The sequence below is a fragment of the Pelophylax lessonae genome, assembly GCF_965119305.1.
Source record: "Pelophylax lessonae genome assembly, chromosome: 12".
NCBI lineage: Eukaryota > Metazoa > Chordata > Amphibia > Anura > Ranidae > Pelophylax > Pelophylax lessonae.
In genome coordinates this window covers 54,641,465-54,666,999 of record NC_138779.1, presented here as the reverse complement: position 1 = coordinate 54,666,999, position 25,535 = coordinate 54,641,465, and the positions used below count along the sequence as shown (strand labels likewise).

Genomic DNA, 25,535 nt, shown 5'->3' with positions numbered 1-25,535 from the left:
ACTGCATGAAGTGTCACGGAAAAATTAAACTAATCCGTGAGGATGAAAGCCAAAAGGTTTTTTTTTTTATTTATTTTGAATAGAGGGAGGAGGGGTAAGCATTCCTCCTGATTTGTATTGCAGTCTGTGTCCTCAATGGGGAGATTTGTACCCTCTATATGTCCTGGTCACCATTGTCACTTGGGCAGAAAGTGACGAGAAATCCAAAAATTCGCAGTTGTCACCAGAACAGGAAATGAGGGGAAATCTTCTGATGGGGACAACTGTCTATAAGGGAATTCACCTCACTTTGTTGAGAATGTTTCTCTTACTTCTGTTGTGTCTCTAGGACTGGAAGTGAAGGGAAATTTCCCTAACAAGACACAAACAAACAAGAAAAACCTGGCAGGGGTCCTAATCTTTTCCTACTTCATCTAAAACCAATGACAACGTCTTGTCAACAGTCTTAAAGTGGAATTAACTTTCAATATTAACTATTTTTAACCTTTATGCTGCTAGCATTATTTAATAGATAAGATTGGCATATTGAATTTACATGTTTACATTTTTTTTTTCTTTATTCAGTTGATTCCTGGTTTGTGGCCAAGGTCACATACGTCCGTCCCATAGTGATGTCATACTTCCCATCGTGATGTCATAAGTCCCATTGTGATGTCATACGTCCCATAGTGATGTCATCCATCCCATAGTGATGTCATATGTCCCATTGTGATGTCATACGTCCATAGTGATGTCATACGTCCAATAGTGATATCATACTTCCCATAGTGATATCATACTTCCCATAGTGATGTCATACGTCCCATAGTGATGTCATACGTCCCATTGTGATGTCATACGTCCATAGTGATGTCATACGTCCAATAGTGATATCATACTTCCCATAGTGATATCATACTTCCCATAGTGATGTCATACGTCCCATTGTGATGTCATACGTCCCATTGTGATGTCATACGTCCCATTGTGATGTCATACGTCCCATAGTGATGTCATACGTCCCATAGTGATGTCATACGTCCCATAGTGATGTCATACGTCCCATTGTGATGTCATATGTCCCATTGTGATGTCATGCGTCCCATTGTGATGTCATGCGTCCCATTGTGATGTCATGCGTCCCATTGTGATGTCATAAGTCCCATAGTGATGTCATACATCCCATGGTGATGTCATACATCCCAGGAGTGTTTATTTGGAAGTAGGGGAGGAGGGGTTTTCTCAGCTTGGCGCACTCTCCTGCCTGCATGCCTAAGCTAAGCGCAGATGGATTCCAGGAAGTAAATGCCACATGAATCATCTGCCCTTACCCAAGATGGCAGTGGCTGAAAATGCTAGAGGGGTGTTTCTCAAAGTGATTTCTCTGCAAAATAAAGCTTAGAGACCTCCCTATTTTCCTAACATACTATATTTTAGACCTGATGGTGTTTTTACTGGGTTTCTGTGCATCTCTATGCAGTGAAGGCAGATCATGGCTGGTGGAAGGGGCGGGCAGGGTGCTGTACAAAGCTTCCTAAAAAACACCCCAGCACTCCTCTCCAGAGTCCTCAGTCCTGATGCAAGCAGTGGGCTGGCTCTTGGGAGGAGTTATGCAAATATCAAAATGCTTTGATGGGTGGGCGTTCTCGGCAGGCTGTATTTGCATTCAGACCACATGTGATGCTGAGCCTCTGTGATTGAAACAACTCACAACCCATGAATGAAAGAGGCGGACCAGGAACAGTCAGGCTGGGGAAGAAAGGGCTAGATGATGCTGGATGTCATCCTGCCAGGAAGTGAAATGGTCTTTGTCTGGTTTTCTGCAGCTTCTAATGCACATTGTGGGAAGCTCACAGTGTGCAGTGAAATCAGAGTAAGAAATTTCAGTACAGGAGAGGAGCCGGTATAACCGTGCAAGAATAAAGGGAAGGCTGGAGTTCTGCTTGGAACACTTATGGCCAATTTTATCCATGACATTGTGGGCTGTCAGTAGACAAAGGCTAAGTATGCATGTTTATTCTTATCGCTCCTCTGAAGAGCCTCAGATTGAAAAAGCCTTCTTGAAGTCCCCTAAGGACCCTTTAACTCCTGGATAGCTGAATAAAGACTTTCACAGCTCATTCACACCTCTGTGTGTTATACTGGGTGATGACACAGGGCTGCCTGTGGGTGGAAACTTCTAGATTACCTGCAAGATACACACTGAACTGCAGCCACATAGGAAGGGTGGGATCTTCAATTGTACTGACATGCAGTAAAAGTGGGAATATGCACTTATAGGAGTACTGCCGATTATTGGGGTACTGACGATTATAGGAGTGCTGCCGATTATAGGGGTACAGCCGATTATAGGGGTACAGCCGATTATAGGAGTACTGCCGATTATTGGGGTACTGACGATTATAGGAGTGCTGCCGATTATAGGGGTACAGCCGATTATAGGAGTGCTGCCAATTATAGGGGTACTGCCAATTATAGGGGTACTGACGATTATAGGAGTACTGCCGATTATAGGGGTACAGCCGATTATAGGAGTGCTGCCAATTATAGGGGTACTGCCAATTATAGGGGTACTGACGATTATAGGAGTACTGCCGATTATAGGAGTACTGCCGATTATAGGAGTACTGCCGATTATTGGGGTACTGACGATTATAGGAGTACTGCCGATTATAGGAGTACAGCCGATTATAGGAGTACTGCCGATTATAGGGGTACAGCCGATTATAGGAGTGCTGCCGATTATAGGAGTACTGCCGATTATTGGGGTACTGACGATTATAGGAGTACTGCCGATTATAGGAGTACAGCCGATTATAGGGGTACTGCCGATTATAGGGGTACAGCCGATTATAGGGGTACTGCCGATTATAGGAGCACTGCCGATTATAGGGGCACTGCCGATTATAGGAGTACTGCCGATTATAGGGGTACTGCCGATTATAGGAGTACTGCCGATTATAGGGGTACTGTCAATTATAGGAGTACTGCCGATTATAGGGGTACTGCCGATTATAGGAGTACTGCCGATTATAGGGGTACTGCCGATTATAGGAGTACTGCCGATTATAGGAGTACTGCCGATTATTGGGGTACTGCCGATTATAGGAGTACTGCTGATTATAGGGGTACTGTCGATTATAGGAGTACTGCCGATTATAGGAGTACAGCCGATTATTGGGGTACTGACGATTATAGGAGTAGTGGCGATTATAGGAGTAGGGGTACTGCCGATTATAGGAGTACTGCCGATTATAGGAGTATTGCCGATTATAGGAGTACTGCCGATTATAGGGGTACTGCCGATTATAGGAGTACTGACGATTATAGGAGTGCTGCCGATTATTGGGGTACTGCCGATTATTGGGGTACTGCCGATTATAGGGGTACAGCCGATTATAGGAGTATTGCCGATTATAGGGGTACTGCCGATTATAGGAGTACTGACGATTATAGGAGTACTGCCGATTATTGGGGTACTGACGATTATAGGAGTGCTGCCGATTATAGGAGTGCTGCCAATTATAGGAGTACTGCCGATTATTGGGGTACTGACGATTATAGGAGTGCTGCCGATTATAGGAGTGCTGCCAATTATAGGAGTACTGCCGATTATTGGGGTACTGACGATTATAGGGGTACTGACGATTATAGGAGTGCTGCCGATTATAGGGGTACAGCCGATTATAGGAGTACTGCCGATTATAGGGATACTGCCGATTTATAGGAGTGCTGCCAATTATAGGAGTGCTCCCGATTATAGGGGTACTGCCGATTATAGGAGTAGTGCCGATTATAGGGGTACTGCCGATTATAGGAGTACTGCCGATTATAGGGGTACTGCCGATTATAGGAGTGCTGCCAATTATAGGAGTGCTGCCGATTATAGGGGTACTGCCGATTATAGGAGTACTGCCGATTATAGGGGTACAGCCGATTATAGGAGCACTGCCGATTATAGGGGCACTGCCGATTATAGGGGTACTGCCGATTGTAGGGGTACTGCCAATTATATGAGTACTACAGATTATAGGGGTACTGCCGATTATAGGGGTACTGCCGATTGTAGGGGTACTGCCGATTGTAGGGGTACTGCCGATTATATGAGTACTGCCGATTATAGGGGTACTGCCGATTATAGGGGTACTGCCGATTATAGGAGTGCTGCCGATTATAGGAGCACTGCTGATTATAGGAGCACTGCTGATTATAGGGGCACTGCTGATTATAGGGGCACTGCCGATTATAGGGGCACTGCCGATTATAGGAGTACTGCCGATTATAGGGGTACAGCCGATTATAGGAGTACTGCTGATTATAGGGGTACTGCCGATTTATAGGAGTGCTGCCAATTATAGGAGTGCTGCCGATTATAGGGGTACTGCCGATTATAGGAGTAGTGCCGATTATAGGGGTACTGCCGATTATAGGAGTACTGCCGATTATAGGGGTACTGCCGATTTATAGGAGCACTGCCGATTATAGGGGCACTGCCGATTATAGGGGTACAGCCGATTATAGGAGTACTGCCGATTATAGGAGCACTGCCGATTATAGGGGTACAGCTGATTATAGGAGTACTGCCGATTATAGGGGTACTGCCGATTATAGGAGCACTGCCCATTATAGGAGCACTGCCCATTATAGGAGCACTGCCGATTTATAGGAGCACTGCCGATTATAGGAGCACTGCCCATTATAGGAGCACTGCCGATTTATAGGAGCACTGCCGATTATAGGAGCACTGCCGATTATAGGGGTACAGCCGATTATAGGAGTACTGACGATTATAGGGGTACTGCCGATTATAGAAGCACTGCCGATTATAGGAGCACTGCTGATTATAGGGGTACAGCCAATTATAGGGGTACTGCCGATTTATAGGAGCGCTGCCGATTTATAGGAGTGCATACAACAGAACCTGAAGACCCAGTGGCTTGATGCGTTTCGAGGATTTACTAGTAAATCCTTAAAAAAAGTGTTTCCCAGTGCTAAACCTTTCATCCAATTTCTTTAGTAGTGGGTAAAATTTTGTGGGTTTACCTAATCTTTTTTTTTATAAAATTCTCCTTTAAGGGGGCGTGGCGGGGGTGTGTCTTATGCCTACATACTTTTGCTAATAGGTGTTCCTTGATTCCTTCTCAAAAAAGTTGGGAGATATGGGTCATGTGCTAAGAAGAAGCATGCTAATAGGAGGAGAACACAGAGTGATGGGTGCATCACTGTGCTACGCCCTCCTTTCATTGCCCAATCACATGCTGGGGTGGGTCCAGGAACACCTGAGCTCAGAGGAATTGGGTTGAATGATACTGACCATCAGACCGATGACATCTAATGGCAGAAAAAGAGTACTTCAGAGAAATTTCTGGATTGAAGTTGAATATTGCAACAAAGTCCAGTTTCCTAATTTAATCTCTTAGTATACTATTCATTTTTATCGAATTTCTAGCTGGAGATAAAGATGGTTGTATGTCATGTAATGGGTTAGATGTCCTATAGTCCAGAGAGTGGGGAGATGGCAGTGATCCAGAGGAGGGTCTGGTTGGAGCTTTGTATATACATGCTTCTAATTTACACATACATTTTTCTTTTTGATAATAAAAATTAGTAAGGGTCAAATCCAACTGCTGGGACACCCCAGGGAAGAATCTGCGATGGGGACACTGCATGGAATGGATAGATTTGGTAAAAATGGCTAAATCTATGTGAAATCAATCAAATGTTCATTTGTGTGTTCTTTATTACATGCAGAGTATGTGGGATTGTTTTGTCTGTGTATTGGGGTCCCAGTGAAAATGTGTACTGCCCCAGTGAAAATGACCATCAAAGGGCATTCACAGCGCAATACCACTCACACAAAATGTGGATGCAAATCCTAAAGAGGATATTTTATAGCAATAGAATGAGTGGAAGGTAAATTGTCCATAGCCGCCAGGTGTCTGCCTTCATTCTTCCATTCTCTGTTTTATTTTTGCACTGTTTGTTTTCTGCTCTTTCTATTGCTGTAGGGCTTTGATGTTAATCAAAGAACACAGATCTGCACCACTCTCAGTCCTCTAGTGTGTTAGTTTCTGTGTTAGGGCTTTCTGAGCATTACAGAGCTGAAGTGGCCTGTAGATGGCACTGTTACTGTTGCAGTTTATGCTGGGCTGTACCTGGGTGATGAGACAAATTCCACATCCACCAGAATATACACAGAATGAGTGATGTGTGTGTCTCTAAAAAGAACTTCTTTCTTTCATCCTTTCTCTCTCCTTGCTGTATTTTTGTCTCCCTCTCTCCCCTTTTCTTTACATTTTTTTTCTTTTTCTTTCTTTCTTTTTTCCATTTTTTTTTTTCCATCAAACTATCTATATCTCCTTGCTGCATTTGTCTCCCTCTCCCATTTTTTCTTTTCCTTTCTTTCTTTCTTTTTCTTTTTCTTTCTGTCTTTCCTTCTCTGTTCCTTCTCTCTCTCTCTCTCGCCCTCGTTCCTTCTCTCTCTCGCCCTTGTTCCTTCTTTCTCTCTCTCGCCCTTGTTCCTTCTTTCTCTCTCTCGCCCTTGTTCCTTCTTTCTCTCTCTCGCCCTTGTTCCTTCTCTCTCTCTTTCTCCCTTGTTCCCTCTCTCTCTCTCTCTCCCTCGTTCACTCTCTCTCTCTCTCGCCCTCATTCCTCCTCTCTCTCGCCCTCGTTCCTTCTCTCTCGCCCTCGTTCCTTCTCTCTCGCCCTCGTTCCTTCTCTCTCGCCCTCGTTCCTTCTCTCTCTCTCTCTCGTTCCTTCTCTCTCTCTCTCTCGCCCTCGTTCCTTCTTTCTCTCTCTCTCCCTTGTTCCTTCTCTCTCTCTTTCTCCCTTGTTCCCTCTCTCTCCCTCGTTCCCTCTCTCTCTCTCGCCCTCATTCCTCCTCTCTCTCGCCCTCGGTCCTTCTCTCTCTCTCTCTGCCTCGTTCCTTCTCTCTCTCTCTCTCTCTCCCTCGTTCCTTCTCTCTCTCCCTCGTTCCTTCTCTCTCTCTCCCTCGTTCCTTCTCTCTCTCTCCCTCGTTCCCTCTCTCTCTCTCCCTCGTTCCCTCTCTCTCTCTCCCTTGTTCCCTCTCTCTCTCCCTCGTTCCTTCTCTCTCTCTCCCTCGTTCCCCCTCTCTCTCTCCCTCGTTCCTTCTCTCTCTCTCCCTCGTTCCTTCTCTCTCTCTCCCTCGTTCCTTCTCTCTCTCTCTCCCTCGTTCCTTCTCTCTCTCTCTCCCTCGTTCCTTCTCTCTCTCTCTCTCCCTCGTTCCTTCTCTCTCTCTCTCTCCCTCGTTCCTTCTCTCTCTCTCTCTCTCCCTCGTTCCTTCTCTCTCTCGCTCTCTCTCTCCCTCGTTCCTTCTCTCTCTCTCTCTCCCTCGTTCCTTCTCTCTCTCGCTCTCTCTCTCCCTCGTTCCTTCTCTCTCTCTCTCTCCCTCGTTCCTTCTCTCTCTCTCCCTCTCTCTCCCATGTTCCTTCTCTCTCTCTCCCTCGTTCCTTCTCTCTCTCTCTCTCTCTCTCTCACTCGCCCTCGTTCCTTCTTTCTCTCTCTCTCTCTCTCCCTTGTTTCTTCTCTCTCGCCCTCGTTCCTTCTCTCTTTCTCCCTTGTTCCCTCTCTCTCTCTCTCTCCCTCATTCCCTCTCTCTCGCCCTTGTTCCCTCTCTCTCTCTCTCTCTCGCCCTTGTTCCTTCTCTCTCTCTCACCCTCGTTCCTACTCTCTCTCTCCCTCGTTCCTTCTCTCTCTCTCACCCTCGTTCCTACTCTCTCTCTCCCTCGTTCCTTCTCTCTCTCTCCCTCGTTCCTTCTCTCTCTCTCCCTCGTTCCTTCTCTCTCTCTCCCTCGTTCCTTCTCTCTCTCTCCCTCGTTCCTTCTCTCTCTCTCCCTCGTTCCTTCTCTCTCTCACCCTTGTTCCTTGTCTCTCTCGCCCTCGTTCCTTCTCTCTCTCGCCCTCGTTCCTTCTCTCTCTCGCTCTCTCTCTCTCTACCTCGTTCCTTCTCTCTCTCTCCCTCGTTCCTTCTCTCTTTCCCTTGTTCCTTCTCTCTCTCTCGCCCTCGTTCCTTCTCTCTCTCTCTCGCCCTCGTATCTTCTCTCTCTCCCTTGTTCCTTCTCTCTCTCCCTCGTTCCTTCTCTCTCTTTTTCTCCCTTATTCCCTCTTTCTCCCTTGTTCCCTCTTTCTCCCTTGTTCCCTCTCTCTCCCTCGTTCCCTCTCTCTCTCTCGCCCTCGTTCCTTCTCTCTCTCTCTCTCGCCCTTGTTCCTTCTTTCTCTCTCTCTCCCTTGTTCCTTCTCTCTCTCTTTCTCCCTTGTTCCCTCTCTCTCTCTCCCTCGTTCCCTCTCTCTCTCTCTCTCGCCCTCATTCCTTCTCTCGCCCTCGTTCCTTTCTCTCTCTCTCTCGCCCTCGTTCCTTCTCTCTCTCGCCCTCGTTCCTTCTCTCTCTCGCCCTCGTTCCTTCTCTCTCTCGCCCTCGTTCCTTCTCTCTCTCGTTCCTTCTCTCTCTCTCTCTCTGCCTCGTTCCTTCTCTCTCTCTCTCTCTCCCTCGTTCCTTCTCTCTCTCCCTCGTTCCTTCTCTCTCTCTCTCTCTCCCTCGTTCCTTCTCTCTCTCTCTCTCTCTCCCTCGTTCCTTCTCTCTCTCTCTCTCTCTCTCTCTCCCTCGTTCCTTCTCTCTTCCTCTCTCTCTCCCTCGTTCCTTCTCTCTTCCTCTCTCTCTCTCTCCCTCGTTCCTTCTCTCTCTCTCTCTCTCTCTCTCTCTCTCTCTCTCTCTCTCTCTCTCTCTCTCTCTCTCTCTCTCTCTCTCTCTCTCCCTCTTTCCTTCTCTCTTGCTTTATTTTTTTCTCTTCTTTTCTTTCTCCCTTGCTGTATTTGCCACCCTCCCCCCATTCTCCTTTTTCTCTTTCTTTTTTTTCTCTTTCTCCGCTTTGCTGCTGTTTTTCTTTGTCCCCTTCTCTGTTTCCTTCTCTTCTCTTTCTTTCTCTATTTTTTCTCTTTCTTTTTTTCTCAGTTGTTGCTACATGGTGTTTATATATTTGCCATATCTGTTTCCGTGATGTTATTACAGGTTTTATCCAAGTTTCATTGTTACTCCTACTGTTGTTCTAGTTTTGTTCCTATTTTAGCATATTTGTTTACATTTATGTAAGATAGATTACCGTCAACATTGATTTTTGATTTCTTCACAAAAAAAAGTCCTTGCGTTAAAAAATTTGAAATAAAGATTGAAAAAAGTTAAAGACAGATCACTTCTTTGGGCACCTTAAGCACACAACTTTAAATAAAGTAAACCCAAATCCAGCATGTTGCTGGTCACGGCTTTAGATTTAAAATTTTAGATTTTTACACTATTTTACACATTTTTACACTATTGTACACTATTTGTATTTTCATTTTGTAATTTTTTTTTAAACTTTTAGATGTGTAAGAAGGAATGATTTTTGTATGATATATCCTGCAGTGTGCTTTCCTCATTCATTCAGCAGAGCAGTAATTGTGAAGGAAGAGGGTGATGAATAGGGAAATGCGGGTGCCTGCTCCTTTAAGGGCGGTGAGGGAGGGGCTGTCCCTGACACAATGAATGAGGGGCTATGCTCTGTGCACACTCAGCCCTGAACCTGGAATAGGAAAGGATGCAGTGTGTGTGTGGCTGGAGCCTGGAGTATCATTGTCATCACTGGAGTGCTCATGTGCCTGACTGCAGCAACTGAGAGGAGCCATCTAATTGCAAGCTCACTGGGCTCTATGTGGCTGGAGGGTTGGGGGCATCCGGTGAGCGGATTACCATTGTCAGCCAGGACTCAGAAGTCCCCTCCGCAGCTGAGGTCAGGCTGGGAACCCCGCATGGATGGGGGAGCAGATGTCTGGACAGGGAAGTGACTAGGATCCTTTTGGAACTCTTCTTCTTATTGCACTTTATCTGGTGGGATTGCTCAGGATCTGCCCTGGATTATAGAGGAAGCAGAAGATGTGGCTTATTCTTCACTCCTTTCTCTGGATGCTCTCTGCACTCATCTGTCCCCTTCTAGGTAAGCTGTGCGTCAGCTAAAGATAGCAAGAAACTTGTCTGGAAGAGTCCAAGAAGTGAATAAAGCTTTCTCTAGAGTGTGGTACCAGAGGGCTGCGTGCTGGTCTTAGACCAAATAATACTGTAGGATGGTACCCTTACCTGGGGGCTGCGTGCTGATATTAAACCAAAATAATACTGTAGGATGGTACCCTCACCTGGGGGCTGTGTGCTATTAATAAACCAAAATAATACTAGAGGATGGTACCCCCACCCGGGGTGGTGTGCTAATCTTAGACCAAAATAATACTAGAGAGTGGTACCCCGACCCGGGGCTGTGTGCTAATCTTAGACCAAAATAATACTAGACCATGGTACCCTCACCCGGGGCTGTGTGCTAATCTTAGACCAAAATAATACTAGACCATGGTACCCTCACCCGGGGCTGTGTGCTAATCTTAGACCAAAATAATACTAGAGCGTGGTACCCCCACCCGGGGCTGTGTGCTGATCTTAGACCAAAATAATACTAGAGTGTGGTACCCCGACCCGGGGCTGTGTGCTAATCTTAGACCAAAATAATACTAGACCATGGTACCCTCACCCGGGGCTGTGTGCTAATCTTAGACCAAAATAATACTAGAGCATGGTACCCCCACCCGGGGCTGTGTGCTGATCTTAGACCAAAATAATACTAGAGTGTGGTACCCCCACCCGGGGCTGTGTGCTGATCTTAGACCAAAATAATACTAGAGTGCGGTACCCTCACTCGGGGGCTGCGTGCTAATCTTAGACCAAAATATTACTAGACTGTGGTACCCTCACTCAGGGCTTTGAGCTGGTCTTAGACCAAAATAATACTAGACGATGGTGCGCTCACTGGGGTCTGCATGCTTGTCTTAGACCAAAATAATACTACAGCATGTTCCCTCGCTCAGGGCTGTGTGCTGATCTTAGACCAAATAATACTAGAGGATGGTACCCTCACCTGAGGGTTGCGTGCTCATCTTAGACCAAAATATTACTAGAGGATGTTATCTTCACCCAGGGCTGTGTGCTGGTCTTAGACCAACATAATACAAGACAGTGGTACTCTCATTGGGTGGCCACATGCTGGTCCTAGACCAAAATAATACCAGAGTGTTATCCTTACCCAGGGCTGCATGCTGGTCTTAGACCAAAATATTAGTAGGGTGTGTTACACTCACCTGGGGGCTACTTGCTGGTCCTGAACCAAAAAGTGCTAGAGTGGTACTCCACCAGGTATTGTGTGCTGGTTTTAAGACCAAATTAATACAAGAACGTTAACCTTACAGAGGGCTGCGTGCTAGTCTTAGACCAAAGTGATACTAGAGAGATGCCCTCACCGGGGGGGGGGATTGGGGACTGCATGCTGGACTTAGGCCAAAATAATACTGGAGTGTTACCCATACCAGAGGGCTGCATGCTGCACTTGGCAAACAAGAAGTCTTAAAGGTCTTTGGCACCAAAACTTGGAATCTTTACTAGATCTAAAAAGTTTTTTCTTAGAAATCTGTAAACCCAGGAGAGGGATCAGCTAACTGGAGAACCACAATTTAATGATTTAATTGTTGCATGTACATCTGCGAGCAATTCAGATTAAGATTTTCATTTTGCAAATTGTAACAAATTGTCTCTCTCTAATCAAAATGACTCTTATGCTGGAAGATGGTTGTCTTCAAGGTAGTGGCAGTTGTGTGGATGGTCCTAGAGCTGTCTCTTCACTGTTCAGATGGGGTAACATAGGTGTGCGCACAGGGTGTGCCAGGTGTGCCCAGGCACACCCTAATCACCCTGTGCAGCACAGATTCCCCCTACTGCCCTGGCCCCCCACCCTCTTACCCCCACAGCTCTTCCGGCTTCCCTCCTCTCCTCTCCAGCCGGCTGTTGCTGTGGGGATGTTTTAGGATGAGTGGGGAAAGGGGCCGGTAAATATATAATTTGCTGGCCCCCTCTCTTTCTGAATGAACATCGTAAGTGATCGGTAGTGTGTGTTTGAGCTTTGGTGTGCACACCCTAATGCATTAGGCTGCGCACACCTATGTGTGGTAATGTCTGAATTTTGTCTGTATAGAAGTCCTGGTGGTATATTGAGTCTGTAGGGATAGGATGTGATGTTGTAGGCCCTTATTCAATCTTCTGTTGTATCTGGTGAAATATTGGTCCATGTATGGTTGCTTGTATCTGGTGGCGATGTGAGTTTTTTGTGGATGAAGTGTTGATGATGTTTCTGGTCTTTGATTTGTTGTAATTTAGTCCTATTTTCCTAATTTCAGTAAGGCTTGGCAGCCTGAAGCTATAAGAGGACCTCGTGGCTTGCTGGGAGTTGTAGTTCCCCAGTCGCTTAAACACCACTGAATTGGCTGTCCATCTTTGTGATGACGAGGGCCATGAAGGCTTCTGTGGCCCATAATGGGTTGCTTCCCTCAGGCTGAGTTTTGTAGGGGTTAGATGTCAGCTCCCAGGCTTGTTATTAGCAACAATGTTGGAAAAGGAAGAGATGGCAATGAAGCATGAAATTCCAGATATCTGATCTAGCTCAGATCCTGTGTGCTCAGCCACTGAGGACATTGGTACAATGTATGGGGGGACATGCTCCAGTTCATGTACTGTATACCAACCACATACTGTAAGTGATAGGCAGTATGGGTAGGTGTCCAAAGGTCCTCAGTGCTATGGAGCATATAATCCTGCGCTCCCTATAGTGGGTTTACAGCACTCCACTCTACTGGGCTCCTGTGTACAGAACTGAGTATATTGCTGGGACTGTATATACTGTACTCAGCTCCTAGTACAGAACTGAGTAAATAGCAGAGTCTATATATATATATATATATATATATATATATATATATATATATATATATATATATATACACACTGGTCTTGGCTCCTGTGTTGAGAAGCAAGTATATAACCTGGTCTGCATACACCATATTTAGTTTTTTTGTACAAAATTGAGTATACAGTGGTCTTTATATACTGTATATTCTTAAATAAAGGACTGTGTATATAATGGAGTCTGTATATACTGTGCTGAGCTCCCATGTACAGAACTCAATATATAGCTGGGTCTGTGTATACTGTATTCAGCTCCTATGTACAGAACTGAGTGTAAAGTGCAGCCCTGTAAATACTACACCCATCTTCTCTGTAGTCTGTACTCCTGTGTATACTGGACTGTTCTTCCTATAGACTGTACAGTACAGAGTATATGGTGGACCCTGAGCATGCTGTACTCTGTGTATGCTGTATGAATCTCTCTATAGATTGTACAGTGCAGAGTATACAGCACACTCGGTGTATGTATGCTGTATGGTTCTCTTTATAGATTGTACAGTGCAGAGTATATAGTGCACCCTGTGTATGCTGTTCTCCCTATAGATTGTACTGTACATTTTCTCCCTATATAGTGTTCAGTGCAGAGTATTTAGTGCAGCCTGTGTATACGGTATGGTTCTCCCTATGTCTTGTACAGTTCAGCGTATATAGCGCACCCTGTGTATGCTGTACAGTTCTCCCTATAGATTGCACAGTGCAGAGTATATAGCACACCCTGTGGTATACTGTATGGTTCTCTCTATCGATTGCACAGTGCAGAGTATATAACACAGCCTGTGTATACTGTATGGTTCTCTCTATATATTGTACAGTGTAGAGTATATAGTGCACCCTGTGTATACTGTATGGTTCTCTCTATATATTTTACAGTGTAGAATATATAGTGCACCCCGTGTATGTTGTATGGTTCTCCCTATATATTGTACAGTGCAGAGTATATAGCAAAGCATGTGTATACTGTAGGCTTATTTCTATATATTGTACAGTGCAGAGTATATAGTGCACCCTGTGTAGGCTGTACAGTGCAGAGTATATAGTGCACCCTGTGTAGGCTGTACAGTGCAGAGTATATAGTGCACCCTGTGTAGGCTGTACAGTGCAGAGTATATAGTGCCCCCTGTGTATACTGTACGGTTCTCCCTATAGATTGTACAGTGCAGAGTATATAGTGCACCCTGTGTAGGCTGTACAGTGCAGAATATATAGTGCACCCTGTGTAAGCTGTACAGTGCAGAGTATATAGTGCACCCTGTGTAGGCTGTACAGTGCAGAGTATATAGTGCACCCTGTGTAGGCTGTACAGTGCAGAGTATATAGTGCCCCCTGTGTAGGCTGTACTGTGCAGAGTATATAGTGCACCCTGTGTAAGCTGTACAGTGCAGAGTATATAGTGCACCCTGTGTAGGCTGTACAGTGCAGAGTATATAGTGCACCCTGTGTAAGCTGTACAGTGCAGAGTATATAGTGCCCCCTGTGTAGGCTGTACAGTGCAGAGTATATAGTGCACCCTGTGTAAGCTGTACAGTGCAGAGTATATAGTGCACCCTGTGTAGGCTGTACAGTGCAGAGTATATAGTGCCCCCTGTGTAGGCTGTACAGTGCAGAGTATATAGTGCACCCTGTGTAGGCTGTACTGTGCAGAGTATATAGTGCCCCCTGTGTAGGCTGTACTGTGCAGAGTATATAGTGCACCCTGTGTAGGCTGTACAGTGCAGAGTATATAGTGCACCCTGTGTAGGCTGTACTGTGCAGAGTATATAGTGCCCCCTGTGTAGGCTGTACTGTGCAGAGTATATAGTGCACCCTGTGTAGGCTGTACTGTGCAGAGTATATGGCTGAGCTCCATGTACACGGTATGGCCACTATTGATGGGCGTTGCTCCTGACAGTCCTGGGAATGGATGTGCGTCCTGTAAATAGCTGCTAAGTAGTGTGGAAATGGAGGGAGCTGCATGTAAGTGGTGGCAGGGGTCACAGTCTTGTCAGTTATTAGGCCCGGGCCCCCCTGGGGGGATTACTGAGACCCTCCAGCCTGGAATGGTTTTCCCGGCCTGCACCCATCTGACACCTGAGCAGATATTTTTCTTCCCTTCCTGACACAAATCACAGGTTTGGGAACAGAAGGTGTCAGGGACTGGAGATGAGAAAACACAGGGACTTCTTTTTATAGCCGGAATCCCCAAACTGACAGATTAACCCTTTACTTATATAAACAAACTCCAGGGTCCAGCACCTACATGTGGAGGAATTAAAGTGTCTATGGACAACATTTTTTAAAAAAAAGTTTTTGGATGGAGTGGAGAAGAATTTGACCCTCTGTCAGGTTTTACAGCTATCCGGGACTCCATTAAGAAGATTTCTCCTCACTTCCTGTTCTGGGTGCAATACTTAAGAAAAATCTGCAACAGGAATACTGACAACAATATCAAGCTGACATTTTAATTTCTGGAGGGTTTTCTTCACTTCCTGTCTGGAGAAAAGGTTGTCCCGGGACAGGAAGTGAGGACAAAGCTTTCTAATGGAGCCATGGACCACAATAAAACCTGACAGGCGTTCTCATCCTTCCCCATTTTATTCACAATAAGAATATACCTTAAAGATATATATATACATATATATATATATATATATATATACTGTTTGTGTGTGTGTGTGTATATATATATAAATATAAATATATGTATATATATATAAAATCTGTGTTTGATCAGTTTTCCTATTATCACATTGTAGCGGAATAGGACTGGACCCAGTAGAGAAAATCTGCTCCCATGATGCATCAGAAACTCTCTCTTTTCAGCTTTGTGTAATGGCTATACATGGTGCGATAAAATTAAAAGATCAATGTCCGATCGACAAAACGATTGAAAGATACATCGAGCGAGAGGGACAAAAACTGCACAGCTAAACAACAAGTGACAAATATAGTGATGGTTTGATCATTCCAAGTTGATTGGTTGTGCGGAAAGAAATTGATCATGCTGAGTCAATCAATGGCTTTTTTTGTGCCCTTGTGAATCACCTACATGGGAGCAAAAAACTTCCTTGATTAACTCAGGACAATTGATCTTTTTTTCCACCACAACTGATCGGTTTGGATCGATCAAAAACGTCATTATCTGTTGCTGGTCACTTGGCCGTGCCATTTCTGTCTTGCTTTATCGTTTTACCTTTCGATCATTTTGTTGGATCTAACTTCGATCATTCAGTTTTATCATACCATATTTGGCTATCATAGCTGCATTGTCTGTCATTGTGATGTCATAGAAGGGGAGGGCACAGACACATCACCTTCCAGAGTGCCTGATCCTGGACCTTATTTGAATTGCCCTTTCATTGTAATAAAAGGGAGTAGAGTGATTGTTGTGTATATCAGTGGTCTCCATTGCCCTTTGCTTGCTTTTATCTGAATTTGGGGCACTATTTTATCAATTGGCACCAGCAATGGTGCACAATTTCCCCCCACTGGAGCAAAAAGGGGAACAATTCCTCCCAATGACCTCTTAAGATGGGTCCCAGTTCCTCCCGATGACACCAATGATGGGGCAGAATTTATCCCACTGACACCAGGGATGGAGCATTGTTTACTCCCACTGATGCTGGGATATTTTCTACTTCAAATGGCCACAGTCCGGCCTCCCTAAAATCTGAAGGACGGTAAAATGGTCTTTTGGAAAGATTGGAGACCCCTGGTGTATATTGATTATTAGCAGCTATTTATTCTCAAACTGTACTTGCTTTTCAATCAGACCTGTGATCATAAAGAAAACTTCCTCTAAGCATTTTCTGCATGTAAATCGACTGCGCTATTCAGTGTGCAGAAAAAACTTTTATAACAAGCATGCCAACTTAGCAAATTGGCCCACCTTGAGTTACTTGTATATTCTGATTGTTCTCTAGCAGTAACCCCCAAAACACTTGGAGGTACAAAATTCTAATTTGCAACGTGCAGCAAGTGGACTCAACACAACGCACTCCACCAAAAGCAGGCAACAATGTTCCTCATAACTACATTAAAGATCCGATAGGGCCAACTCAGGTACTCTAAAGTAGATACATTGGTGAAAAAACAGTGCTTGGTGTAATAATCTCAAAAATTCAAAAAATGTATTCAAACAGTCAAAAAGTGAATGCAGCGATAAGATATGTACACTACTAAAACAGTAAATGTAGTGCTTCCAAGAAAATCTCCATAAAGTCCAATATAGTACAAAATCCTCCACTCTGCAATGCCTTGCTTCAGCTCCAGAAGTGAGACTCCTCAGTGACCTACTCTCCACTAGCAGAAGCACCAAAGACTCTTAGCAGCAGACATGTATAGTAACTAAGTAGAACTATTTCACTACTGTACTTAAGTACCGAAAGGTGGTATCTGTACTTTCCTAGAGTAGAATTTTTTTCTTCCACTTTTACTTCACTACATTTTTTCGATGATTTCAATACTTCTACTCCGATATTTTTTTTTTTTGTGCTGCATAGTTACTCGTTACTATTATAAAAATTACCACTGCCAGAACAGTAGATGGCAGGTTTCATGAAGCTCAAAAAAAATGTGTATAATGTCATGTGTACTTTTGAATTTTGACTTCTTTTGTCTTCTTTCTTTAATAACTTTTGACTTCTTTCTTTAATAACTACATAACACAGTACTTGTACTTTTACTTTCAGTACTTGAGTAGCACATTTTTTTTAAAAACTACTGGTACTTTTACTTTTAGTACTTGAGTAGCAAAATTTTTTAAAAAAACTACTTGCAATATTTAAGTACAAAAAATCTTGAATACTTTAGTACTTCTACTCAAGTCACTTTTTGATCGAGCACTTCCACTTCTACTCAAGTCACTTTTTGATCGAGCACTTGTACTTTTACTCAAGTATGGGTTTCGAGTACTTTATACAACTCTGCTTAGCAGATAGTTGTATCTCACAGTTTAGGAGGTCAACCCAAACCTGTATGGAAATCATTCCGGATACATTATTAGTGAGACCACGAGCCGTAATGTCTCCCTTAATAAGGTACAACATCTCCTCTCCAGTTCGCATTTAAAAAAAAGAGGAAGGCTCAGAATATTGCAGGTAATCCAAAATGTTTCATAAAATGCACAAAATACTCAAAACAACAAGGGAGTGCCACCATACAGTACCACTGCTAGACATAGGTTGTGGTGACGTCAGTGTCCTTTGCTCCACCCTATGTGTTTCGTCGTATGGGAACATCATGGGAGACCCCACTGCAAAGATCCAATTTTTTTTTTTTAATTCCTGGAGTTGGGCTTTGAAAACTGGGATTTTAGCCATTGGGTGAACACTCACTTAAGTATGTGCCTCTGAGTTCCTGGAGTCTATAAAATACTCACGTGAAAGAATTAAAAAATATTCAGGAGCTGCGTGAGCGACCCATTAAGACTGTCTGGGTTAGGGGATTAGCTAATTTGCATATTTGCAGGCACTCCCAGATTCTGAAATGGAGACAAAATAAGGAAGATATATTTAGAAATCTAAATCATTTTGGACTATAAAAAGATTTTTTTGGGATTGGAGATTTAGTAAACTTCAGAACATCACCTTATCACAATTTTTTTTTTTTTTACACTTTGGAAATATTAAAACCCACCCTCCAGCTTTTTTTTATTGTCTGTGAGGTTGTCTCGTGTATTTTGGCTGCCTAAGATTGATAGGCGTTTGCGCCATGCACAGCGGAGAAGGTTTTGCTCCAAGCTGTGTGTCTGGCATGGGGCATCCTGTCAAAGGAGACATTTCTCTGACAGCCCCTCTTGCGTTCATGAATATGTATCCTGGCTAATCGCTTTTACTTTCATAAATTCTCATTAGGTGCCCAAAAGAGCCACATAATTGTTGCCGACATTGATCCCCATTAGCGATAAATTTCCTCCGGTTTGCCGGCGGTCCTTGGCTTTGGGGACTATTAGAAGGAACAAGGCCGGAGTTGGGGAGATAGGATAATGACTCGGAGCCATCTGACCTAATTATACACAGATTTTCCCAGCATTGTTCCATGGAGGAACAACAAGAAATTAGACATCCTTTCTAAGAAAGACGCCTCACAGTGACAAACAAAAGAATCTTTAATATTCATTACGTGATTAGGGAGCAGCCACAATTACTGTAATCAAGAGGAGGTGATTTCTGGCTTCAAGTTCCTGGGGTTCCTCATGCATTCATTAAGTCAGCAATATTGAAAGTTGGGCGTGCTTTGGTTCGTTAGAGTTGATTATTGCGGTATCTGGCTAAAACTGGAGCATGGTATGTTATTTAAAGCGGATCTATACTTAATAATGATACCATGCAGGCTTCATTTTTTGTTAACACATTAAACTTCATATGAATCAGTAGGACTTACCCCAGCCCCACCAACCCACCAAATCAGGGTATTATCTTAAGGTACTACCTTTTCTTCCCTTAAATAAAACAAACTGCTTCCCCAACCTTCCTAATGTGACCTGAATCCAGGCAGCCTAAATCATATGGTCTGTTGCTTACATAGGCATTGTGAATGTATGAAATCACTAGAGACTGCTAATCGTCTATTACTGCCTTTCTCAAACTTTTTAACCTAGAAAAACCCCTAAAATAATTTTCCGGTCTCTGGGAACACCTACTAAAACCAATTAATTCGAGGTTGTTGGGGAATATGTTCCCATATATTGGTGCATAAGAAGAATGAAATGAAACCCTTACAGTGGAGCTCAGAATGCCCCCCTTACAGACAGTTATAGAGATCTGCCAAGTGGTGTTGAAAGCATAATTGGAAAGGAGGTCAATCAACCACAGCTCAAGAAACTCCTAGCAACCTAAGGATTAACTCAGTGATGGGAATAATGGCAACCTCTGGAGGAACCAAGGCTTCCATGAAACCCTGGTTGGCAATAGCAACTTTTGGAGGAATCTTAGGCTTACACACAACCCTGGTTGAGAACAATAGCAACTTTTGGAGGAATTCAGGGCTTCTGTGGAATTCTGGTTGACAATAGCAACCTCTAAAGGTACCCTAGACTTTTATTAAACCCTGGTTGGCAATAGCAACTTTGGAGGAATCTTAGGCTTCCACACAACCCTGGTTGAGAACAATAGCAACTTTTGGAGGAATTCAGGGCTTCTGTGGAATCCTGGTTGACAATAGCAACCTCTAGTCTAAAGGTACCCTAGACTTTTCTGAAACCCTGGTTGAGTATAATAATAGCAATCTCTACAGAACCCAAGGCTTCCATGAAACCCTGGTTGACAATAGCAACTTTTGTAGGAATCCAGGGCTTCCACACAACCCTAGTTGAGAACAATAGCAACCTCTGGAGGAGCTCATGGCTTCCATGGAACCCTGGTTGACAATAGCAACCTCGTGAAGAAACCCTAGACTTTTATGGAACCCTGGTTGAGAATAAGAGCAACCTTCAGAGGAACACCAGACTTCCATGAAACCCTGGTTGACAAAAGCAACTTTGGAGGAATCCAAGGCTTCCACACAACCCTGGATGAGAACAATAGCAACCCCAGGAGGAACGTAGGGCTTCCATTTAACTCTGGTTGACATTAGCAACTTCTGAAGGAAACTTGACTTTTATGAAACCCTGGTTGAGAATGATATTAAACTCTAAAGGAACTCTAGGCTTCCACGGAATCCTGGTTAAGAAAAATAGCAACCTCTGGAGGAATTCAGGGCTTCCATGGAACCCTGGTTGACAATAGCAACCTCCTAAAGGAACCCTCAGCTTTTTAAAACCCTGGTTGAGAATAATGGCAACCTCTGGAGGAACCCTAGGCTTCCACAGAACCCTGATTGAGAATAGCATCCTTTTGTGGTCGACTTCCTATGAGATTGATCAAAAAGGCACATACCTACTGCATCACACGTTGGTGTTACTTTGGGCAGTCTGAATGCAAATAAAGCCTGCCTAGGAATACGTCCTCCTCCAGACTGACATCCAACCATCAAGGCGTTTTAATATTTGCTTAAAGCGGTTGTATACTCACTTAAAATAACAAACCCTGCAGGAGAAAGGCATAATGAGCTATTATGCATCCCATACTAGCTCCTTATGAAATACTTACCTTAAAACGAAGCCCCGACACGGTCACCCGATCACCACTGAGGGAGCCGTCATGTTCCCTCTGTGTCTCTTCCTGGTTCGGTGGCTCCTGCGTTGTGAGTGGCCGGAGCCGCAATGACGTCACTCCCGCGCATGCGCACGTGAGTTACTTTCCAGCAATGATCCGGCAAAGAGCTCTGAAGGTCTGCCGGACCTTCAGAGCGCATGTGCCGCTGGTTTCAGCAGCTGCATGCAGGACAAATATTTCCTAAACTGTGCAGGTTTAGGAGATATTAATTACACCTACAGGTAAGCCTTATTATAGGCTTACCTGTAGGTAAAAGGTAAAAAGTGGAGTATACTACCACTTTAAAGTAGAGGTTCAGGCTATTCCAAACTATGCTTTAATCTGCTCCCAACCCCCCTATTCTAGCTTCCCTGTCAAAGGAAAATGCTTATACTTACCTATTCGCAGGGCGCTTTGGTCCAGTCACGTGATTGGCTCCCAGCAGCGTCTTCAGGGTAGAGACGGGACAGCCGACAACAAATGCCCCATAGTAAGCCTATGAGTGATGTCACCGTACAGGCATTGCAGCCGTTGTCGACCAGACCGGCGTGCTCTGTGAATAGGTAATTCTAAGCATTTTCCTTCTATCTACAGGGTAGTAAAATAGGGGATTTTGAAAGGGGTGGGAGCAGATTTAGGCAGAGTTAGGAATAGCCTCAACTTCTGCTTTAACCCATCCAAAGAGCCAGCCTACTGCTTGTATCAGGGTGGAGGGCTCATGAAAGGTGTACTGAGGGATGGTGCTGTGATCCTTTCAGGAAGTTATTTGGGCACCCTACTGGCCCCTCCCATGAGCCAAAACCTCCCTGCGTTGCATAGAGAAGCACCGGGGACCGTTGATGATGTCACTGGGTCTAAAATAACATATATAATGAAAACAGGGAGTTTTTTTTAAACATTTAAATATCGTGCTGATGAGAGGGCAAAGGAAGAACCAGGGAATGCAAAATATAAGTGAAATAAACTTCAACTATAAATCCTTCAATTCATTCTCCAAGCTCCAGATCTAGAAAACTCTATTTTGAATATTTTTACAAAGCAGCTTCTCTGAAAATAGTTTTTTTTTTTCCCAAAAGCAGAACTTTTGCACTAAATATGTCCTAATCTGCTCATTAGTTGTATGTTAATGGGTTTTATAAGATACAAGCATTGACGCATCCATATGATGGTATATTGGGATTAGGATAACTGGAATAATATGGACGAAGCTCCTCAAGAATTATCCCTGGAGGGTAGAAGCCCCCTTTAGTGACACCCATAAAATTGGAGTCCCGTTGTTGTTCCTCTCCTGACAGCTCCCAGTGATAAATCCCCCCACGCTTTTTTTTTTTTTTTTTCCTCAAGTAACAAAATCCAATTTAAAGGCAGGAATTTGTGTGAATGCATCAGGCTCAAGTTCCTAAAATTTATGGCCCTCTAGGACAGCAACTTGAGCTCAGAGAGTGACTGAAACTCCGGGAGAGTGACAAATAGTCCAAGGCAAGGGGGTATAGAAACATTCCCTGCATCGGGGGAGGGGTGGATGCCATAGGCCCCCTTTTAAGACAGCATGGTTTAAAAAAGGGAGGGGGGGATGGGGGGCACTATTCTTAAAGCTGCAATTATGTGATGTGTGAAGGAGCTCTCAGCACAATGTTTGTGTGTGTTGTGCAAGGCCGGAGTGCCTCTACTTGTTTTTACATGTTGTTTTGTCTGATTCCCACCGATCGGCTTTGTGCTTTTTTTTAGTGTTTGGTGTCATTTTTGAAGTTGCGGGTTATAATTTAGATGAAGGGAACAGATGCTAAAAATCCAATGTACCAGCTGGATTCATAAAAAAACGAAGAATAATTGGACTGGGAATCGGTGACCGAGCACGCAGAGCGCAATGAGCGGTGATGTCACCAATGCCTGGCCACCTCTAGGACTGGGTATACACTCTGCAGTCTGTAGGAGGTATTATTACACCTAACATACAGGAAAAATCCCATTTTATCCTCTACAGCAGTGGTCCTCAACTCCGGTCCTCGGGGCCCACTAACAGGCCAGATTTTAAGTATTACCTTGGGGAGATGCAGACTATAATACTGCAATCACTGAGCAACAAATGAGATCACCTGTGATGTAATTTAGTTATCTTGCAAACCTGGCCTGTTAGTGGGCCCAGAGGAGCGAAGTTGAGGACCACTGCTCTACAGGACTGCCCCCCCCCCCCCCTATCACGGCTCTACTGCACGGGATTGTAAAAGCTGCAACAAGCTACAGTTTAACTGCAACATGTGAAAATGTTTCATTTAAAATGAGTATTTATGTCTTTATGATCTTTTCAGTGGATGTTCTCTGAACAATGTCCTTTTATATCTTTGAGATCAGCGGAAACTCAAAATTCAATCAAGCGCATGGAAAATGTATTAACCTATTAAAAGGCACATGATGGAAACTCATAAAATATGAGGATATTCAAATCTGAACTCCAGTCTTCCCTTCAGTCTTGCACAGTTGTACAGGCTCCTCTTCTCTACTTAAAGCGGAGTTCCACCCAAAAGTGGAACCGCTATTTTGCTTCCCCCCCCTCCGGTGCCACATTTGGCACCTTTCAGGGGGGAGGGGGGGAACGGGTACCTGTTTTTGACAGGTACCTTCCCCATTTCCAGGATACGGCGCCGTCCCTTTGAAGTTTGGCCCCCTCCTCCTTCCCCCGCTGCCGAGCCAATAGGAATGCGCGGCGCATTTCGCGCATGCGCAGCAGGGACCCACCTGTGATGGCGCAAGGCTTCACTGCCAGGTTCCCTTACCGGCAATGGCGGCGGCAGCACCTGACAGCTGATGGAAGCATCGGCTGCAGTGCCGACTTCGCTGGACTCCAGGACAGGCAAGTGTCCTAATATTAAAAGTCAGCAGCTACAGCATGTGTAGCTGCTGACTTTTCATTTTTGGAGGGGGTGGAGGGGAAGGCGGAACTCCACTTTAAACTGATTTCACTGCACACTGTGAGAGTCTCACAATTTGCATTAAAAACTGTAGCAAGCCAGATAAAGCCCACCTCATTTCCTGGCCGGAGGACATCCGTCTTCTATCTAGCCCTTTTCTCTCCAACCTGACTGTCCCTGGCCCGCCCCTTCCATTCATTGCATTTCAGTTCTTTCAAAGACCAAGTGATCAAAGACAGCTCCCAGTCCGGATCTAAGCCTGCCATAGAGAGATTGAAATTCAGCCGGTTCAGCAGGAACTGGAAGACTTTCGCTCTATCTAAAGGCATGGTTTCTCAACCAGGGTTCCTCCTGAGGTTGCTAGGGGTTCCTTGAGCAATGGGCAATGTTCCCAATGACTCCATTGTTCCTTTTAGCTATCTGTAAGGGGGTAATTCTTCCCAATGATGAGAAGAGTAAGGAGCATTCTTCCCACTGACTGTCACACTAATGTGACATGAGTTGTAGATTTTACATTTATAGCAGGGGATCCCCGAGACCAGAAATTTACTTCAAGGGTTTCTCTGTGTTGAGAAAGGCTGTTCTAAGGGTAGGCTAGTTGTACTGAAGATGATCTGTTAATCAACTTCAGTACAACCAGCATGTCGGGGGTTTATTCATATAATCACTGCCAGTGGCTATAGCTGCCAGCAGCGATCATTGTGTTCTGACTGCAGGGAAACCTCTCACTCTCAGATTACTACGGCGTAGCAGAAAATATTCCCCCATTAACACTAAATCTGGGCATTGCATGGGTTGCAGGAAAGAAAATCGCTTGATTCCCCCAACAGTCAGTGTTGATGGGGAAATCCCTCCCGCCAACCCATTGTGTTCTCCTGGCGGGGGGGGGGGGGGGGGCGAGGAAAGTTGTCCCCGCCAAGAGAACACAATGTAAAATCTGACAGGCTGCTTGTACCCAAGTTGATTGACTGATCAACTTGGGTACATTCAGTGTGCCCATACATGGTTCGAATGAATAGGCCGGGATTCAAACCGTCTATGGCCAGCTTAATTGTGTTGATGGGGGAATCAAGCATCCTTCAGCTTGTGGTTAACGGAAAGAAAATTCCTTAATCTATGGCCAGCCTTACACATGATCACATCCTTCCCACCCCCCCTCCTAAACTTTTTGAACGTTTTAAAAGGGATGCCAAGGTGGATGGGAAAGGGTTAAGATTAATACTACCGTTCTTCTCCTGTCATTGTGATTGTCATACATATGTGTTTTCACTTCTGGTTACGGATGACTTTTGTCAGCCCTGATGAAGGGGGATTTGGCCCTGAAACCCGTTGGAATGCTGCTTGTCTTCCAGTTTTCAAATTATTTTTGGCAGTAAAGTTGTATTGGATTTTATCAGACTTATTTGGCGCTCTGATTGCAGTCTAATCTGAGTGGCCCCATGTTAGAAGACCCTTCACCTTGTAGTAGAGCTGCTGAGGTTTTCACCAAATCCCACCAACACATTTGATTGGTCGGAGTTCAGCACCTCATATCTGCCCATTCCTACTTTTCATGTGTCTGTAATAAGATTCCCAAAGGGAAATAAATCCCTATTAAAATGCCCAATATGTCTGAATTTCTAATATATTATCAGTCCACTCCGACCGATTTAGCCGGTTTGCTGACTTTTACTGCTCATGTCCAATTGTTTGCCCATTGGCCGGTCTTGA

The 25,535-nt window shown here is 44.5% G+C and overlaps 1 protein-coding gene across 3 annotated transcripts in view; it reads left to right on the top strand.

Annotated features, from left to right (window-relative positions):
- ROBO3 (roundabout guidance receptor 3) overlaps positions 1-25,535 on the top strand; it is a 464,292-nt gene that overhangs the window by 257,115 nt on the left and 181,642 nt on the right. Inside the window, exon 1 of one of the 3 annotated variants that reach the window (XM_082273529.1) lies at positions 9,535-9,965. The exons of the other annotated variants lie outside the window; for them this stretch is intronic. Coding sequence (XP_082129655.1) covers positions 9,905-9,965 — 61 coding nt within the window. The 5' untranslated portion in view covers positions 9,535-9,904. Of the gene's footprint in view, positions 1-9,534; positions 9,966-25,535 lie in introns of those variants that run through there. 3 annotated transcript variants of the gene reach the window in all.